The sequence below is a fragment of the Hipposideros armiger genome, unplaced genomic scaffold, assembly GCF_001890085.2.
Source record: "Hipposideros armiger isolate ML-2016 unplaced genomic scaffold, ASM189008v1 scaffold_25, whole genome shotgun sequence".
In the NCBI taxonomy this organism is placed as follows: Eukaryota; Metazoa; Chordata; class Mammalia; order Chiroptera; family Hipposideridae; genus Hipposideros; species Hipposideros armiger.
The window spans coordinates 2,646,112-2,663,602 of record NW_017731375.1 but is presented as its reverse complement, the minus strand read 5'-3'; the positions used below and the strand labels follow the sequence as shown (position 1 = coordinate 2,663,602).

The window sequence follows — 17,491 nt, the reverse complement described above, 5'->3', positions numbered from 1 at the left end:
CTACTGGGTGAACTGGAGGGGATGAGATGGGGACACAGAAATGCCCCACAGCACATGTTTCTATGACTCGACTGAGTCATAGCTTGTAAAATTCAACTGAATGGAACAGACTTGAATGGTTTCGGAAATTCAGGGGACGATGGGAACTCTGTGGTCTGCAATGATTCCCCTTTTCTCTTTCTAAACCTGAACCTTGGGTGGCGGTATCGTCAGTAAATGCCAATGGACTAGAACCAGGATCGAATGGTTAGAAAGCCACATTTAGAGAAGGAAGGAAAGGGGCTGAAAGAGACAAGGACAGAGGGCAGGAGAGGAGCACGACGGAGTGGACTCACTTCTTCAGGGTCTGAAAGCCACGCTCTTTGAACTGCAGCTCCTGCTGGAGGTGAACCATCTCTCTCTTCAGCTTGTTGACCTGGGTGACACAAAAGCACACAACGGAACGAGGTAAGAGGTCGGCATTGAGCTGCAGGCTGCCTTCTCCCCAGAGGGAACCCGAGTCCCCCCACTGTCTGCATAATGACTCAGGTCAACACCACGTGGGTCACATTGGTCACAATCCCCTCCCCTCGCCGGAGCTGCCTTGGTCTGTGCATCTGACCCTTCAGTCGGCATCCCAGCCCCATGTTCTGCACGTCATCCAGAGCCAGGCCTTGCTCCAGGGAAACAGAGGGGTAGACAGGAGCTGGCTGACGGGCCATAGAGCTTGGACTTCCCACTACCTAGCAGGGTGGCCCCTTTCAAGGCATCTTTCATCTCTGAGCCTCCCTGCCGGTTCTGCTGAATGACAGTGATGGCCATTCCCAGGGCCATGCGTTATTCAGAGCAGGTAATGGGTGTGGGGGTGCTGTGCATGGACGCGAGAGGCAATCCAGTAACTTCAGAGACGAGACGTGGCCGAGCGCCAGATCCAGCCTGCAGGGATGCTGTGCATGGCCTGCTGGGTTTTACAATTTTTAAAACTTAGTTGCTAATAATTAAATATTGAGAAATTTTATTTAATAAGCCTAGATATGCAGCTCTTCTCTAAAAATACTTGAAAAAAAAATAAAAATACTTGAAGGCCTGCCAGCACTGAGCCCACATTCCTGCACGGCCACGGCAGGTCAGGGCTGAGCTTCGACGCCTTTAGTCGGGACATCTATCCCCAGGTTAGAGTCCCCACCACGTCCTGCTGCCTCACCCCCAGCCCTCTCCCTGCGTTCATGGCTTCCAGCAGGCATCTGCGTTTGTAGAGCCCATCTGAAGGTTAAGCAAACCAGCGTTCAAAACACTGACTTTACCTAGAACACACATCGCTTCCTTGCTGTGCTTCAGTGTCTACTCAGGACGCAATTAAATAAGACCAAGTAGAACAAGCAGTAGCTAGGAAGGCAGCGCACTACACATTAAGCCTCAGTCCCTGGTGACCTTGGGCGAGACACTTCTCCCTTAAGTCTCTGCTGACTCATCTTCAGATGTAGATATTGACAGTAGCTACTTCATGGGGTTGTCCGTAAGGCCATGAGATGATAAGATACATGAAGCTTTTAGCCCTATGCCTGGTATCTAGTGAGTGACTGGTTGTTGAATGGATGGTAGCTGCTGTTACTGTTACTATTACTCTGGTGAGGACAACAACTGCTACTACTGTTTATTTAGGGCCTCGTTAGTCAGCACTGGCTGCCACTGCCCGGTTGAAGGATTTACTCTGCTTTTTTTTTGGGTAGGGCTGGGGGCTACTGGTCCAAGGCTCCCTTAGTGACCCCTCCATCAACAGCACAGACAAGGAGGCCCTACCCGGGATTTTGCAGTGGCAATTTCGGCTTTCAGGATCTCAGGGTCATACTTAGAGTTGGATGATGAACCGGAGACCACTGCAATGAAACAGAAAAAAAGAATTCTGTAGAAGAAACACATTTTGGCAAAGTGGGCTCATTTGGCCATCTGGATAAACCCAGAAAGGAATGACCGGTAAGTAGTGACCAACCTCAATGTCCAAACAAAGGGCAGTTTGTTAAATAAATACGGTACATGCATAAAACAGGGACTATGCAACTTGCATGATTTAATATAATGGTTGAGAAGAGTATTGAACAAAAGAGAAAAGGTCCAAAACTTACATAAAAATGATAGTTTATAAAAAATTATAAATAACTTAAATATGGAAAATATACACAGTAAACAAATACATATATGTGTATGTATATACATATAAAAAAAAGACCAGAAGGAAATATACCAAAAAGATAACATTGCTATCTAGAAATCTGGATGATGGCTACTATTAATTTTCATCTTTGTGTTTTTATCTTTTCTACGTTTCCACATTTTCTAACACAAACACATTTTTACAATCAGAAAAAAATTACTAAAAATATTACTTATTGCACTTGACCATATTAAGGTACATTTGAAAAGGAAAATAAATTACCCATAATCCTATTGTCCTAACACAATGATTTTTTTTCCCCAGTGTTTATCTACAGCTCCATCACGTAACTGTCATCTTACTGCATTTTAAAAATAGTTATGTCTTGAAAAAAGGAGTTTAAGGGCTTACAAAAATAAACACAACAGAGTAAAATCCATTTAAAGAAAAATGAGACAAAAGGGAAATTAAGAATGAGGAAGCAACGTGGCGATAGGCGTGAGGTTAGGGCTCGCTGCGTCCCATGAGGTCCCACTTCCTGACCAGTCGCCACAGACCTGGGTGAGCTTCCTAACTGGTGCTGTGAAGAGGGAAACAGGGCCAATAAAGGATCAATGGTGTCCTTGAGGTGAACACAACCCCGCTGTCCGGGAAAAGGACCGTCATTCCTGGTAGGGAGGCCAGAGAAGTGTTTCTTTCTCCGGTGAGCCCTCAATCCCACGTGTGAGCAATTTCGGCAGCTCCCCATCACTCTGCCTAGTCCTGTGGAGCGAGACCACCTGCTAGCGCCTGGATTTTTCCGAGGATAAAGAAGCTTATTTAGAAATCGAAGGGGATACACAGACTGGAGGGGATGCTCCTCTTCAGATCTGGTCAAAATACTTGAATGGGCCTTTTGATTACGCACGAGGAAAGTTACAATGGAACGCTGGGAAGTTCGGGAAAAGAGCGCTGAAACTGCCTGGCATCACAGCAGAGAGGATGTTTTGCACCGTGGGCAGTGCTGCATTTCTGCCGGGTTTACCATGGTGATGATGAGGGTGAGGGTGAGGGTGAGGAGGATGCCTGAGGCTGAGCTTTACCAGAAGAGATGAGGAGGGGAGACATTGGGATTGGGGGGAGGGGGGGCTTGTAGCCATCGTGGTGGGTGAGCATGGTACAGGGACTCCAAGCACAGGGATGCTTCCTTTCCAAATGGAACCTTCCACTTCCTGCATTCTAACTCCTCTCTCTGGTCTTTGCCGGACTTGGGGGTTTGGGGGAGAAACCTGGTCGGATGCAGAGCTGGAGGCAGTGACTTCAGCCTATTCCCCAGATAGGCACTCAACAAAATGTTAAGGTACTTAATACTATTGTTACCCACTGATCAATAAGAAAAACATGGGGACAAAATAAGCATCATCTCCAGTGATGAGATGGGAATACCCGCAAAAAGGGGGTGCCTGTTTTGTGAGCGCCCTGTCCTATTAACCATCCCGCTCATCAGGCCATGGAGCTGGACCTGGGTCCACACTTCGGGGAAAGGTTCAGATGAGCGTGGTAGCAGCCTGAGAGAACCCATAAACAAGACTTGCCCCTAACACGGAGAGGGTGGCTGCAGGGACCAGCATTGCCAGGGCTCACTTGTGGAATGTGGGAATGTCCCTTGGGCATGCTCAGAAATCCTGGAGGAAAAAGAACAGACTCCGCCACCTGGGCACCCGGGGCTTGAAGTATTATCCTCTGGAGCACCATTGAGCAATGCACTGTTTGTATCCAAAGCTGCTGAAACGGGATGTGGCCTGTTACCATTTTTAAGTAAACATTTTATCAAAGTAAAACAATACATACGGAAAAGTGCACAAATTGTATGTGGGCAGCTGGACAAATTCTCATAAAAACACACTCAAGAAACTAGCACCCCAATCAAGAAACAGGTCATCAGCTTTGCCTCTGTGTCCGTGTCCCCTCACTAACCCTCCAACAAAAAGAAATTTACACTTGAGCAGGACCTTAGAGACCGCCTTTAAAGTCTCACCTTTTTATAGTTTTTAATTTTTAGTTTTTACTCAAGTTATATATGAATGCAGTTTAATGGTCCAATACAGTACGAGTTTTGCTATTAAAAAAAGAGCATTCCACAGGCCCCTATCCCCATATTTCACTCCCTATAGGGGAGCCATTTCAAAGTTTTGAGCCAGTTTTTCGGGTATCCACTTATATGTGTGCAATATGCTCGTGTTGCTGCTTCTTGATTATTTTTCAGTCTTAGGCCTCATTTATTTACTTGTCTCTCTGGAGAATGAAGCCTTAGGTTCCCTCTCTGTTCAGCCCCAACACCACACTCGAGCACCCTGCCAGCCCCGCCAACCCCCCCCTCCCACCCTGAGACAGCATAATTTGGGTGACAGCAATCTTCTGTATTTGCACTGCTTTTACTCTGTAAACACTATTTGGGGCAGAGGCATGTGGCCTCTTGCTTACTTTTCCTTTCCAAGCACATTTATTTTTCCAAGAGTTAATAATTGTCATTTTTTACATTTGTCTACAAACTTATCACTGATTCAACCTCACAGTCTGCCAGTTAACTCAATCTCCTCTCAGAGTCCAGGCCAGTAGGCCCCATTCTACCGGGTTCCTCTATTTCAGTGGTTCTCAACCTTTCTAATGCCGTGACCCCTTAATACAGTTCCTCATGTTGTAGTGACCCCCAACCATAAAATTATGTTCGTTGCTACTCTGTAACTGTAATTTTGCGACTGTTATGAATCGTAATGTAAATATCTTTTTGTTTTCCGATGGTCTCAGGCGACCCCTGTGAAAGGGTCGTTCGAGCCCCAAAGGGGTCGCGACCCACAGATTGAGAACCGCTGCTTTGGCTCTGCCTCACCCAGGTGTATGGCGGCCTCAGTGTGAGCTGCTCATTCTGCCCGCACAGCTGGCATCCTGAGCTTCCCTACTTCCCTCCCTTCCTCCTTCCTAAACACCATGTCTTCTCTTTCATGGCCTAGCCCCTCATCTTGGTAGAACACCACTTCTAGTAGCTTCTCGAGAAGGAAACTCCAAAGGAAGTAATTTTTTTGAACTCTTGGATGTCTAAAAATACCTTTATTCTATCCTATACCTGGTTCAAGGTAGTTTTGCTGGATATAGAATTCTAGGTCGGGAATGATTATTACCCTGCAAAGTTTGAAGGCATTGCTCCCTTGCCTTTTAGGTTTCCAGTGTTACCACTGAGAAGTCCGGAGCTATTCTGAGCCCTAATAATTTTTGTGTGACCTGGTTTTTCTCTCTGAAAGCTTTTAGGATGTCGAATCGTTCCCAGTGTTTGAAGGTGCACAATGCTATGTCTTCCTGAGGTTGACTTGTATCCACTGTGTTGGGCATTCATGGGGCCTTTTCAATCTGAAAACCCTTCGCCATCAGTTCTGGGAAATCTTTCTGTATAATTTCACTGGTGCTTCTTTCCCCACTTCCTCTGATCTATCTGAACTTTTATTATTCAGAAACTAGATTTCCTGGCCTGGTGCTCTACATTTCCCCCTTTTATTTTCCATCACATTGTATTTTTCTTCTCCTTTTTAGATTTCCTCAGTTTTACCTATGGATTTTTCATTCCTACCATATTTTAATTTCCAAAGGCTCTTTCATGTTCTCTGGAGGTTCCTTTTGATAAGACGTAGCCTCCTGTTCTTGCTTCATGGTTGTGTTGCTTCCCCAAGTTTTCTTCTCCAAATATAGTCCCTGTCCCCTCCGAGACCCTCCCATCACCATGTGTTTGTTTTAATCTCTATTGTTCATGCTCGAGTCTTTCCTCAATGTCTGGAATCCCAGCTGTTAGCTCACATTTAAGAGTGAGAGCCCAAAAAGCTGACTGGAGTAGAGTTGTTGACTGTGGGATATGTGGTATATGATTTGGCTGGACTATTTCTTCAGTGTCAGTGTCTTTACATCTTTTCATCTCTTTTCTCTGTTCAGATTTCCCCAGACTCTTCTATGTCCAACCTAGAGGTCAATAGCCTGGCACCATTCTGGGAACCAAGTACAGTAAAACCTTGGATTGCAAGTAACATGGTTTGCGAGTATTCCGCAAGACAAGCAAACATTTCTAGTACATTTTAATGTGGTAAACGAGTGATGTCTTGCAATATGAGTAGTTTGTTTCCGGAACAAAGTATGCTCGCAAACCAAGGTATGACTGTAGTATATGTGGCTGGAGTCTCAAAATCCTGTCTGTCCACATTCACTTAATCACGTTTTCAGTATAGTACACCCTGGAATTCAACTTACCTTGTATCTTGTAGTCCAGAAACTCTGTTTTGCATTCTCCAAAACATAAACCTCAAGTCTTTTGCCAGGTTGGGGATTGGCAGTTGCTGTTCCAATTTGGGAAGGAGACCTAGTAGTCTGTTCTAGAAACACCTTTCATCCAGGCCTCTATATTTGAGACCCTCCTCACTTCACGCCCACTCCCAGACACAGGTGCTTCTCCAATTTGCAAGGCTTCTTCAGGTGCTCTATGTAGACTAGAGTGATGATTTTTCTCACTCCTGATCCATTTGCTCTTTTCTCAGCTCTATCAGATAGGTTGCCACCTGTCTGTCTGCTTTCCTGCTGCCACCTTTTATGGCTGTTCTTTTTTCTCCAAGTTTCCCTGTCCTTCTGTATGTATGCCTTTAAAAATCTCTTATCTGATCTTTTCTTAGTTTCAGGAGTGAGTGAAATTAGACGGGTGGTTCAGCTGCCCTTTTTAACTGCAAGGCTCCCAATGATTTATTTTTCGTATTGTCTCTCTCCAAGGCCTGGAGAGAGGCAAGAGCATGGTGAGGTCCCAAAGAATCCAGCTCTTGAGGTCTCATCTTTCAGAGGATGGGAGGTCCCCAGTCTAGCCCAACAACCTTAGAAGTTGACTGGCTGACTTGGATTATATGAAGAGAACTGGTTTTGAGGTAAGGTGCTCCTGGGTATAAAGGCTAGACTAGCTCTGCCACTTTTTACCAGGGTGACCTAGGGGAAGCTACTTCCCCTCTCTGGGCCTCAGTTTCCTTATCTGTAAAATGAGAACAGCAGTAGCTTGCAGGATTGTGTGAGTCTATGTGTGTGTGCGTGGGGAGGGAGGTTACTTTAAATGACACGTGTAGCGAGGCCAGCATATTGCCCTGCAGGAATGTAACAGGTGCACATGAAATGCTAGTTGTCTTCTCCTTCCTCATGGAACTACAGATTGCACCAGAGGTGACTACAAAGTGTCCGCCCTAGAGCAGGGACTCACTTTGGCCAGGCCCCACAGCAGCCAAGGCCGTGGCGAAACTCGCACAAGCCCTAGCAGGGCCTCTGAATTAGAAGTAAGGCATGCAACCTCACCGGTCTATCGACAGGCTGAAGTGCTTTACTTGGAAGGCAAATATGGCTTGTAAAACCCACAGAAAGTCATAAAGTGACATAAAGTGGGTCATGTCACTTTAACTGGGATGCTTGGGCCGGGGGGCATTCCAATTCCTGGCCAGTTGGCATCTCAGATCAGATTGCCTCAGATGACTCTATTCCCTTCAGGTGGAAGTTCTTCAATATTCAAAACAGTGGTGTCCTTGGGCCTGATGGCGCTCTCGGGAGCGTCCAGAAGTCATATAACAGGACTGTGTCATTACTCCCTACCACGGATCACAGATTTATAGGTTCCAAGGATCTGTTAACATTTTTTGTTATTTCAATGCCAAAGAATTAATAATGCCAGATAATAACTGTTATTATTGATTGACAGCTTAAGGATATGACAAGTACTATTCCAAGTACTTTACATTTGTTAACTTCTGTAAGCCCCATAGCACCCCAGTGAAGGTGATACTATTATTATGTCCATTTATAAATGAAGAATTTGAGCAGAGAGAAGTCGTAACTTGGGCAAGGTTACACAGCTAGTAAGTTGCGTATCCTGGATTTGGACACAGGTAGTCCAGCTCCAAAGTCCATACACTCAAAATATTATGTAAAGTGTTTCCTGCCAAGAAGAATACTTATTGAGCCATTAATATGTTCTAAGGGAATTGTTTTACCTGGACCAGTGGTTTTCGATGGGGAAATTTTGCCCCAGAGGACACATTTGGCAATGTCTATAGAGACATTTTTGGTTGTCACAACTTGGGGGTCAGGAGTACCACTGGTGTCTAGTGGATAAGAGACCAGGCATACTGCAAAACATCCTACAACATACAGGATACAATGAAGATGTACCCGGCCCAAATGTCTAGTACTGAGGTTGAGAAGCCCTGACACAGAGCCATGAGATGAAGGTGCATACTAGTAACATTTCTCTATTTAAACAGAAGGAATCTCAGACTTAAAGAGACGAGGTATGTTCCTCAGGAGGACACAATAACGACAGAACGGGGACTAGAGCCCAGGACTTCTGACTTTGGGGTACAGAGACGGCACCTCCCACCACAGTTGCTGCTCTGCAGGAACGCTTCACTCCTGCCCGTTTGGCTCTTTTCCACACTCTGTCTTTATTTTGGAAACTATAATATATTTACAGAAAACTTGAAAGCATAATAGAATGACTATTGCTATATCTTTCACCTAGATCCGATTTTTAGCATTTGCCCACATCCGTTCCGTCTATCCCTGCCTCCACCCCAATTCTTTCTCTCAGTAAGATGTCTGGTTTATAATAAGTCCTAAGGGGAAAATTACTGGAAATGATGGCAAAGACGAAAAAAACCGATCCCATATTCATAGCCATCAATGTGTCACTGACATCTACAGATCTGCCCACTTAGACAGACACCAGTCTCCCTCCCCTCTTTTTTGGAATTAAGTGGCAGACATGCACATCTTAAGAACAAGAACATTCTCCTCTAAAGCCACCACGCCATCATGAAACTGTTTCAATTGTCTGAGAATGTCTTTTATGGCTCCCCTCCCACCCTCGTCCCCCATCCAGGGTCTTATCAAGGTATAAACCTTTCATTTGGTTTGTGCCTCCTAAGGCTTTTGTAAAAGTCGAGAACAGTTTCCCCTCTTTTGGATTTTTCAAAGCAATTTTTTTTTTAAGAGTCCAAGCCCACCATCCTGTAGGATAGTCCCCATTATGGATTTGTCTGGCTGTTTCTTCATGATTCGATTCAGAGTAAGCTTTTTGTGAAGACTCCTCCATGATGCTCTTACCGCACCACATCAGAAGGCCTACGATGTCAATCTGCCTCATTATTGGGGACGCTGACTTAACACTTGTGTAAGGCGGTGGCTGCAGCTCTGTGCCATGTGCAAATACAGTCTATCCTCCAAAATCAGTTACTTTATTTGTGGGGTGATACCTTGGGTCTATGTAAACATCCTGACCCCCAAACAGGAAGGTTTATACGTGTGTCATTTTTTTCAGACGACGTGAATTTAGAGACAAAAAAAATTGCTCCTTCAAACCTGAGTTTCACTAGGGACAATATTTCCCTTCCAGGGCTGTGGTAAGGACAATGCTATAGACTGAGCTGTGTCCCCGAAAATCCATGTGTTGAAGCCCTAACCCCTAATGTGACAGAGGTGGGGCCCTTAGGAGGTGATCTGGTTTACATGAGGTCATGAGGGTGGGGCCTTCACAATGGGATGAGTGCCCTTGTAAGAAGAGACACACCAGACAGTGTGCTGTCCCTGTCTCTGCCATGTGGTGACACAGTGAGAAGGTGGCCACGTGGCAGCCAGGAAGAGGGCTCTCATCACAACCAGACCATGCTGGCTCCCTGATCTTGGACTTCCAGCCTCCAGAACAGTGGGAAGATACATTTCTGTTGTTGAAACCATGCAGCCTATGTAGTATTTTTGTCATGGTAGCCTGAGCTAAGACAGATTAGGTGTTAAAACCCTCATGACAGTTTCTGGGACATAATTTGACCCAGAAATAGCTAATGAGTATAATATAATCCTTTTTTTATAATCTGAAATTCTGGGATTTTTCTTGAGTTGCCAAGGAAAAGGGCAAGGCTGGGACAGTGAGTAACCTGATAAGTTTTGTCCCTGTCCCCCTGGCAGACCAAACTTCTCAAAGTGAGGGCTCACACGGGAGGAGTGGTGTCTGGTGACCCAGCCAAGCCACAGCCTCCCTGACACCATGGCCTAATGCTGGCCCCTTGGCCCACACTGAAAATGTTGGGGAGACAGACGGAATGGTTTTGGAACTTACTGCCTCTCACCAGCTATAAGACCCTTTAAACCTCAGTTTCCTTATCTGTCACAAGGGGTATTAATTGTACTTGCCCATAGAGTCAGTACAAGGATGAACTGAAATAGCAAACTCAGACCTTAGCAGAGTGCCCATCATGTAGTAAGCACTCACTAACCACATGAAAGATTTGGTTATTAGAAATAGTGGTCAAAGATTAAAACAAAACAAAACAAAGCAAAACATGTTGGAAGAGGTCAGCGGGCTCCGTGACAGCCACTGTTCCGGTATGGCAGTGCCCTGGGGGTGAAGCACTGGGGGACTCTGGCATGCCTGCTGCCCTCCTGCAGACAGCAGGGAAGCCCTGGCCTTATAAAGTGTATGTTCTAGTGGAGGAAATACTAACAGGCATATAAGCAGATATGCTGTGACACATGCTGTGAAGAAAATGAACAGAAAGCCATTACAGAGGGGAAACTTGTATGTATGGCGGGAAGGAGCGGGTGGTGGGCGGGGGGAGAGGTACTCACAGCTGACCTGGGAGCCCAGCTTGTGCTCCCAGACGGCATGCAGCTGCTGATACTCCTGCTGTGCGAGCTCCAGGCGCTGCTGCTTCACCTGATAGATCTCCTTTTGCGCGCTCAGGGCCTCCTGGGCCACCACCAGGTAATCCTTCAGCATGTGCTCCTGCTCCCGCCGCCATTGTACTCGGGGGTCCTCGATCTGAGTGGTTTCTGGAACAGACCCCAGACAGTCTAGGTCAGCACCTCACAAATGTTGCTTGGGTTGGGGCCCTGTGGAATCCACTACCAGACAACAAAAAGCATAATGAATTAAAAAAAAAAAAAAACACAATACATGTGAACGGGCTAAACTTACCTATTAAACAACAGAGACTCTTCATTTCGATTAAGCAAACACACACACACAATAAACCAGGATTGCTTTCCAAACCTAAAGCCAATCTGTCTGAAAACAGCTTGGAGAAAGACTAGACTTGAGCTCTAATCTAGACAGAGCATCTCAAAGACATTATAGATGCTTAAGGTCACCTGTTTTGACAAAGAGTAAAGTAAAATAACTAATATTTCAGAGGAAATGAAGAAACAGGAACTCCCATACCCTACTGGAAATGTAAATTAGAAGAGCCTAACTAGAGAGCTATCTGACCATGCATATTAAGAGCCTTAAGGGCCAACTGAGTGGCACGTTGGTTAAGAGCTGGCTTGGGACGCCAGAGGGCCACCGGTTTGGATCCCACATGAGGGCCAGTGACACTGCCCTCTACAGCTAAGATGCTGAACAACAGCTCAACCTGGAACTGAGCTGCCGTGAGTCGCCGGTGACGGCGTAGGCTGCAGCGGGGCTGCGGTGGGTTACTGTGAGCTACTGTGAGTGGCTGGCAGCCGGCGTGAGCGGCCATCCAATGGCCGGTGACCAATCTGCCTCATCCGGGAAGAGTGCAAAGATAATACCAACTTGGGCCAGTGAAGCGATGTCCTCCACAACTAGACTGAAGAACAAAAGGACAGCAACTTGTCTGTTCCCCTTCCCCGATTCCCCAATGCTGTTCCCTCCTCCAATAAAATCTTAAAAAAAAAAAAAAAAAAGAGCCTTAAAATGTTAATACTCTTTGACTAATAATTCCCCCTAATTTATTATAAAAATTAATAAAAAATTCAGGCAGGCAAAGATGCATTGGTACAAAACCATGATAATAGTGATAATAATGAAAATAAAAAACAAGCACTTAATGGTATTTATTCTATGCCAAGTACTATTCTAATTATTTTATATCTATTTATTCCTTCAATCTTTATACTGACCCTATAAAGGAGATTCTATCACTACCCCCCATTACAAAAAAGAAAAAACTGAGAGACATAGAGAGGTTAAGTAATTTGCTCAAGGTCATACAGGAAACAAGTGCTCAACTATGTATGTTATATTTACATAATACAGTCATTAAAAATAACATCTTTGAAGAAAAATTAATAAATCATAAAGGTCCTTCTGATGTAAAAGTGGAAGTACAGGGTGCAAAACTACAATTTTGTATTTATCAAAAGAAATATGTAGTTCTGCAAAAGATTAAGAGGAAACTTAGCAAATGATCAACAGTCAATATGTCTTGGCTCTTCATTTTAATTTTTTAAATTTTATATGCAGTGATAATTTGGGGGAGAAAAATGTCACAAGACAAAAAAGACATTAAAGAAAAGAGGCTAGCCGGAAGCTGAGCAGACGTGGAAGAGGTCAAAGCACCGATGGCCATGACTGGGTATCCACTCCTCCATCATTCCCACTTGGTGGGTGGGGTCAGGGGTGACTGACACACCAGAAATTGTATAATCAGGGCCATGTGGTACATCCAGCCTGCAGATAGGTTTGGCTTAGCCCAAAGGACGCTATTAAGTTTGAATTAATTACTGGTATTTAAAACCAGGAGAACATGCCACTCACTTACTGGAAACTCTCCAATGGCTCCCACCTGACACGGAGCAAAAGTCAGAAGAACCCTTCAGGCAGACCACCGCCCACCTACGTCCTGCTGTTTTCTGGCCTGATGCCCTCGTCCCTGCTATCCTCACTCATTCTGGTATTGGCACACCTGCTTCCTTGCCATCCCTAGAGCAAGCTAAATGTGATCACACCTTAGTTTTTGTTCTGTCTAGCAAATGGACCCTCACTTCCTTCAAGTCTTAGCTCACACCTCGTTTTCTCAACGAGTCCTTCCCCCGTCCACTCTGCCACCCTCAAACTCATCCCAGCACACCCTGGCCCCACACCCTGCTTTTCTTCTTCCCATAATACTGATAATTTTCTAACATACTACATAATCGTCTTATTTCTTCTCTGCTTATTTTCTCTTTTGCCAAAATGAAAGCTCTATAAGGGTGAGATCATTTTCCTCTCATGTACCCCAAGCTCCCAGAACAGAGCCTGGAACATGGTAGGTCGTCAATAAACATTTGCTGAATGAAGGAATCCTAGATGGTGGATTTATTTTGTTGTTCAATCCTACTGCATCTATAACTCTTAAGAGACTAGTTTCAGTCAGTGAACAATACACACACACACACACACACACACACACACACACACACACACACACAGGGGATGGGTCCGAGTCCACGGCTCTGAATGCTTGGGCCTCGATGGTCACCTTCATGTTGCATTTGTGTCACTGGCTCCATCTAAAGAGGTGGCGCCCCCCATGCAGTGAGGGCACCTCCAAACCAAAAGGAAACCAGTAGCCTAATAGCTGGAGAAACTACCCGATAGAACTCTTCCTATTCTGACCCCATTTACTCACTCCCTGCCACAGACCCACCCCATGGCTGCCATCATCCCCTCAACAATAAACTCTGGACTGCCTGCTGCTCCTTCCTTCCTTCCTTCTCTCTCTCCAACGTCTTCCAGAAGCACCTTCAAATCCCACTCCCGCCATCAGATTTTAATGAGGGGGATGCACTCAGCAATTAGAAACAGGAAAGGACTGATTAGGGTTCCTGTACATCAGTGTTCAACCCAGCACGCCATGCGGCCCTCCCAGCATTAACCTCATTCCCGTACCCACTCAATTAGGCATATTTACTTCTCATTAGCCAGTATGCAATCATGAGAGCTAATAAAAAGCTCTGCTACCCCCAACAATGCAATTAATGCCATTAGCTGTCTCTCAGAAACTCATCTACACTTTGGTGCCAACGGCCGTCCGCTCATTCACCCATTTTAGTCGTGCATTCATGCACATAGACCTTTCTGTATTTAGCAGAGGTCAAGTACACACCTACTGTGTGTCTTACCAGGCAAAGGCCTGGGGTTAGAGAGACATGAGTGAGACACTGTCCTACTCCAGCAACACTTGCAGCCACGGGTAAGTGGTTGTGCTACAGCGTGACAAGGGGCACACAGACGTATGGCCAGGGGCTAACAAAACCTGGAGGAGGAAGTGGACGGAGAAGCACAGCTCCGCTCCTCAGTGCCGGTTCAAATCCCAGCTCCGCTGTGTTTTAGCTGAGTATGGAGTGGTCCATTACTCCCTCTAAGTCCCACTGATAAGATGGGGATAATCATCCGACACCCTCAGGGTAGCTGAGAGGATTAAATGAGATGAGGCCTTTCGAGATGCCTGGCCCAGCACAGGGCACAGGGCCTATGCTCTGTGAATGGGCTGCTAGGATTTGGAGCCCAAGTCTCAGCCTTCAGGCTTTGCCAGGCATGGCTCATCTCATTCCATTCTCCTCCTGCCTGAAAGGACAAAGGAGATCTTCTCGTTCAGAAGGCTGAGAGTGAGACAGAAAAATCCTCTTTCCTCTGTGCACATAAACCAATGGGGCAGCAAATTTTAGAGGACAGGAGGAGTCTTAGCCGAGGAGGTACACAACGGACGAGGCCCAAATACACATCCAGCTCTCCTGGCTGTGGGACCACAACCTGGGTTCCTCCACCTGTCAGACAACATATGCTCCTCCCTACTCCACCTATTCCTCCATCACCGCCCCAAAGAGAAAGACGCTGGGACTCTTTACTCTGGATCGGGGTATTTGGATCACAGATGCAAAGCGAGCGGGGTTGACTGGTGGGTTACAGGCACACACCCCAATCCACTACGGACACAAATGTGTGCATGTTGCTGGGGAACGGCTGGGGCTCTGGCTGCTCCAGAATGATCTGGCAATGACAATGACACCTCTACCTTTTATGAAAAAAAAAAAATCTTACGCAAGTAAATTGACACACGGAGAAAAGAAAAGAATACACGCATATACACACATAAAGACACACGTTTGGGAAACTTCTGGAATGTCACGTAAGAAATTGTTAGCAAAGGTTGGCTCTGTGAAATTGGGGAGATAGGATGGGTTGCAAGAGGTGGAGTTTCGGATTCTATTTAAAACTTTTCTAAACTGTTCTTTTTATATGAGCATACATTATCTATATCTATATTGACATCTCTATAGAACTATTATAATAACACAAAACACAACCTGGCTTTAAGAAGCTTTGCTGGTAGCTCTTTCAGATTTGGGGGGTTGGGGGATGGACAGGGAGGGGAATGGGAAAGGGGACGGACAGGGAGAGGAGGATGACCAGGAACTTACTGGTGTTGTGGTCTATGAAGTAATCTCCGACCTGTGGGTCATACGCCTCTTCCCATCCTAGCGGCAGCTCATCACTGATGCAGTCGGCAAAGGTGAGCGGTTTGGTGTACCTGGCGGGGAGAGAAGAAGAGCGCATCAGCCTACAGCCCCCAAGTCCCTGCAACTCGCTGCTTCTCTTGGCCTTCCTGCTGCTCTTCAGGGCTGGCCCAACACAGCCGAAACGCTGCACTGACCCCAGATCTGCCCCTGCTGTCCCAGGAAGGTGAACACATGGGGGGAGGCAGGGAATCGGTGTTCCAGTCCCAGCTCTGCCACTAACGAAGAGTAATTTGAGCAGGTCATCTTCCTCTTCTGGGCCTCTGTTTCTGCATCTCGAACAGAGGGCTTTGCAGGAAAGGGCTTGAAAGCCAAGTCCTGCTTCTGGGCTTGGATTCCAGCCCTCTCTGGCTTCTCCACTGCAACTCACTCACACACACACGCCCCCCCACCGCCCCAATCCTCCAGTCTTCCTCCGGGCCTTGGCCCATGTTTGCCATGCCCACTTCCCCTCTGGAAAGCAGCAGTAGCAGCATCTAGAATGGCAGATGTCCCATCCCTGTGAGTTTGGCCAAAAGCAGTATTTGTTTGCCTCTTGAGCTGGTTCCCGAATGCCTGTGCCCACTGATGGCCTTGCCTCGATAATCCAGGCCAAACTGATCTTGTGGCAATAACCACCCTCTAAGTACCCATCTTGGCAGGGGGAGTGAAGTGGCAGTAATCACCCAGACAGACAAACAAAGAAATCACCCAACTAAATGAACAAAGGCTTGTCAAGCTTGGAAAACACGACAGATTACACTGGTCAAGTATTTTAGCCAGAGAACAGGGAGCCAGGAATCCAAATATACAAAAGTCAGACTGAGGGGCCCCTCCAGACAGTTCCTTTGGCTTCTCCCCGTTACTGCCGCTGCCTAAAATACATATTTGGATCTTCTCCCTCTCCTGTCTGTCGAAATCCACCTGCCGATTTCGGAAGCCCCGAGGCTCAGCTTAGCCCGTCTTTCTACTGAAGTTCAACAGGACAGGAAGAAAGCTGACGGGGCTGGGGTCTGGGACGCCTCATTCAGAACTTCCCTCCAGGTCACAGCAACCTACTCTCTCTTGTCCTGTGCACTTTCCTTCCGTCTTAAACTCACTCCAACTCAAATTTAGAGCGAAATACATGGGGAAACAGCAACGCCTTAAGAGCCCTGGGTAAAGAGACCTGGTGTGTTCATGACCACTGGCTATCCAGGGTCTGGTCGGCTGCAAAAAAATATCTATTGACTGAATGAATGGATAGCTCAAAAGTTATTATTAGTTAGGAATTTACAGCTATATTGTAGGAGATAATAAGGATGAAGACAGAGGTATGTGTGATAGGCAACAAACTAAGCCTTCTCTAACAAGGGTTTGATAAGCATTACTTATTTTAGCTGTGTGAGTCTGACAACTTACTTAACTTCTCTGAGCCTCAGCATTTTTATCTAAAAAGTGGGGACAATAATAACTCTCCAGGTTGTCGGTTAGCTAGCGTAAGTAAGATCATGTTTGTAAGAACATCTAGCACAGATCCTGGTGTGCTCGAAAAACTTTATTGTTTTCTCAGTTTCCCAGAAGGGAAACTGAGGCTAAGAAAGACTTAATACCATTCTCAACGTCAGCGACAAAGCTGGGATGCAAGGCTGTGAGCCAACAAGTTCTCTTAAAAGTAGACATCTTCGGGGCAGGCCGAGTGGCTCAGTCGGTTATCAATTGGCTTGGGAGTGCGAGCGCTGAGCAGCAGGGCCACTGGTTTGGTTCCTACATGGGCCAGTGATGCTGCGCCCTCTACAGCTAAGAATGTGAACACCAGCTCGACCTGGAGCTGGGTTGCTGTGAGTGGCTGGTGATGGTGTAGGCTGCAGCCCCTGCTGCATTGGGCTGTCTTGAGCCACCATGAGCTGCCGTCCAATGGCCAGCAACTGACTACCTCAGCCGGGAAGAGCGCAATGATAATACCAACATGGGCCAGTGAAGCAACGTCCTCCACAACTAGACTGAAGAACAAAATGACAGCAACTTGTCTGTTCCCTTCCCTAATTCCCTCAAATCTTAAAAAAA

At 46.2% G+C, this 17,491-nt stretch overlaps 1 protein-coding gene across 1 annotated transcript in view; it reads right to left on the bottom strand.

Moving 5' to 3' along the window:
* WWC1 (WW and C2 domain containing 1) overlaps nt 1–17,491 on the bottom strand; it is a 100,577-nt gene that overhangs the window by 54,358 nt on the left and 28,728 nt on the right. The window contains exons 2-5 of the mRNA XM_019635931.1: nt 15,371–15,480; nt 10,793–10,996; nt 1,780–1,856; nt 336–415 (exon numbers count right to left, since the gene is read on the bottom strand). Coding sequence (XP_019491476.1) covers nt 336–415; nt 1,780–1,856; nt 10,793–10,996; nt 15,371–15,480 — 471 coding nt within the window. The remainder of the gene's footprint in view (nt 1–335; nt 416–1,779; nt 1,857–10,792; nt 10,997–15,370; nt 15,481–17,491) is intronic.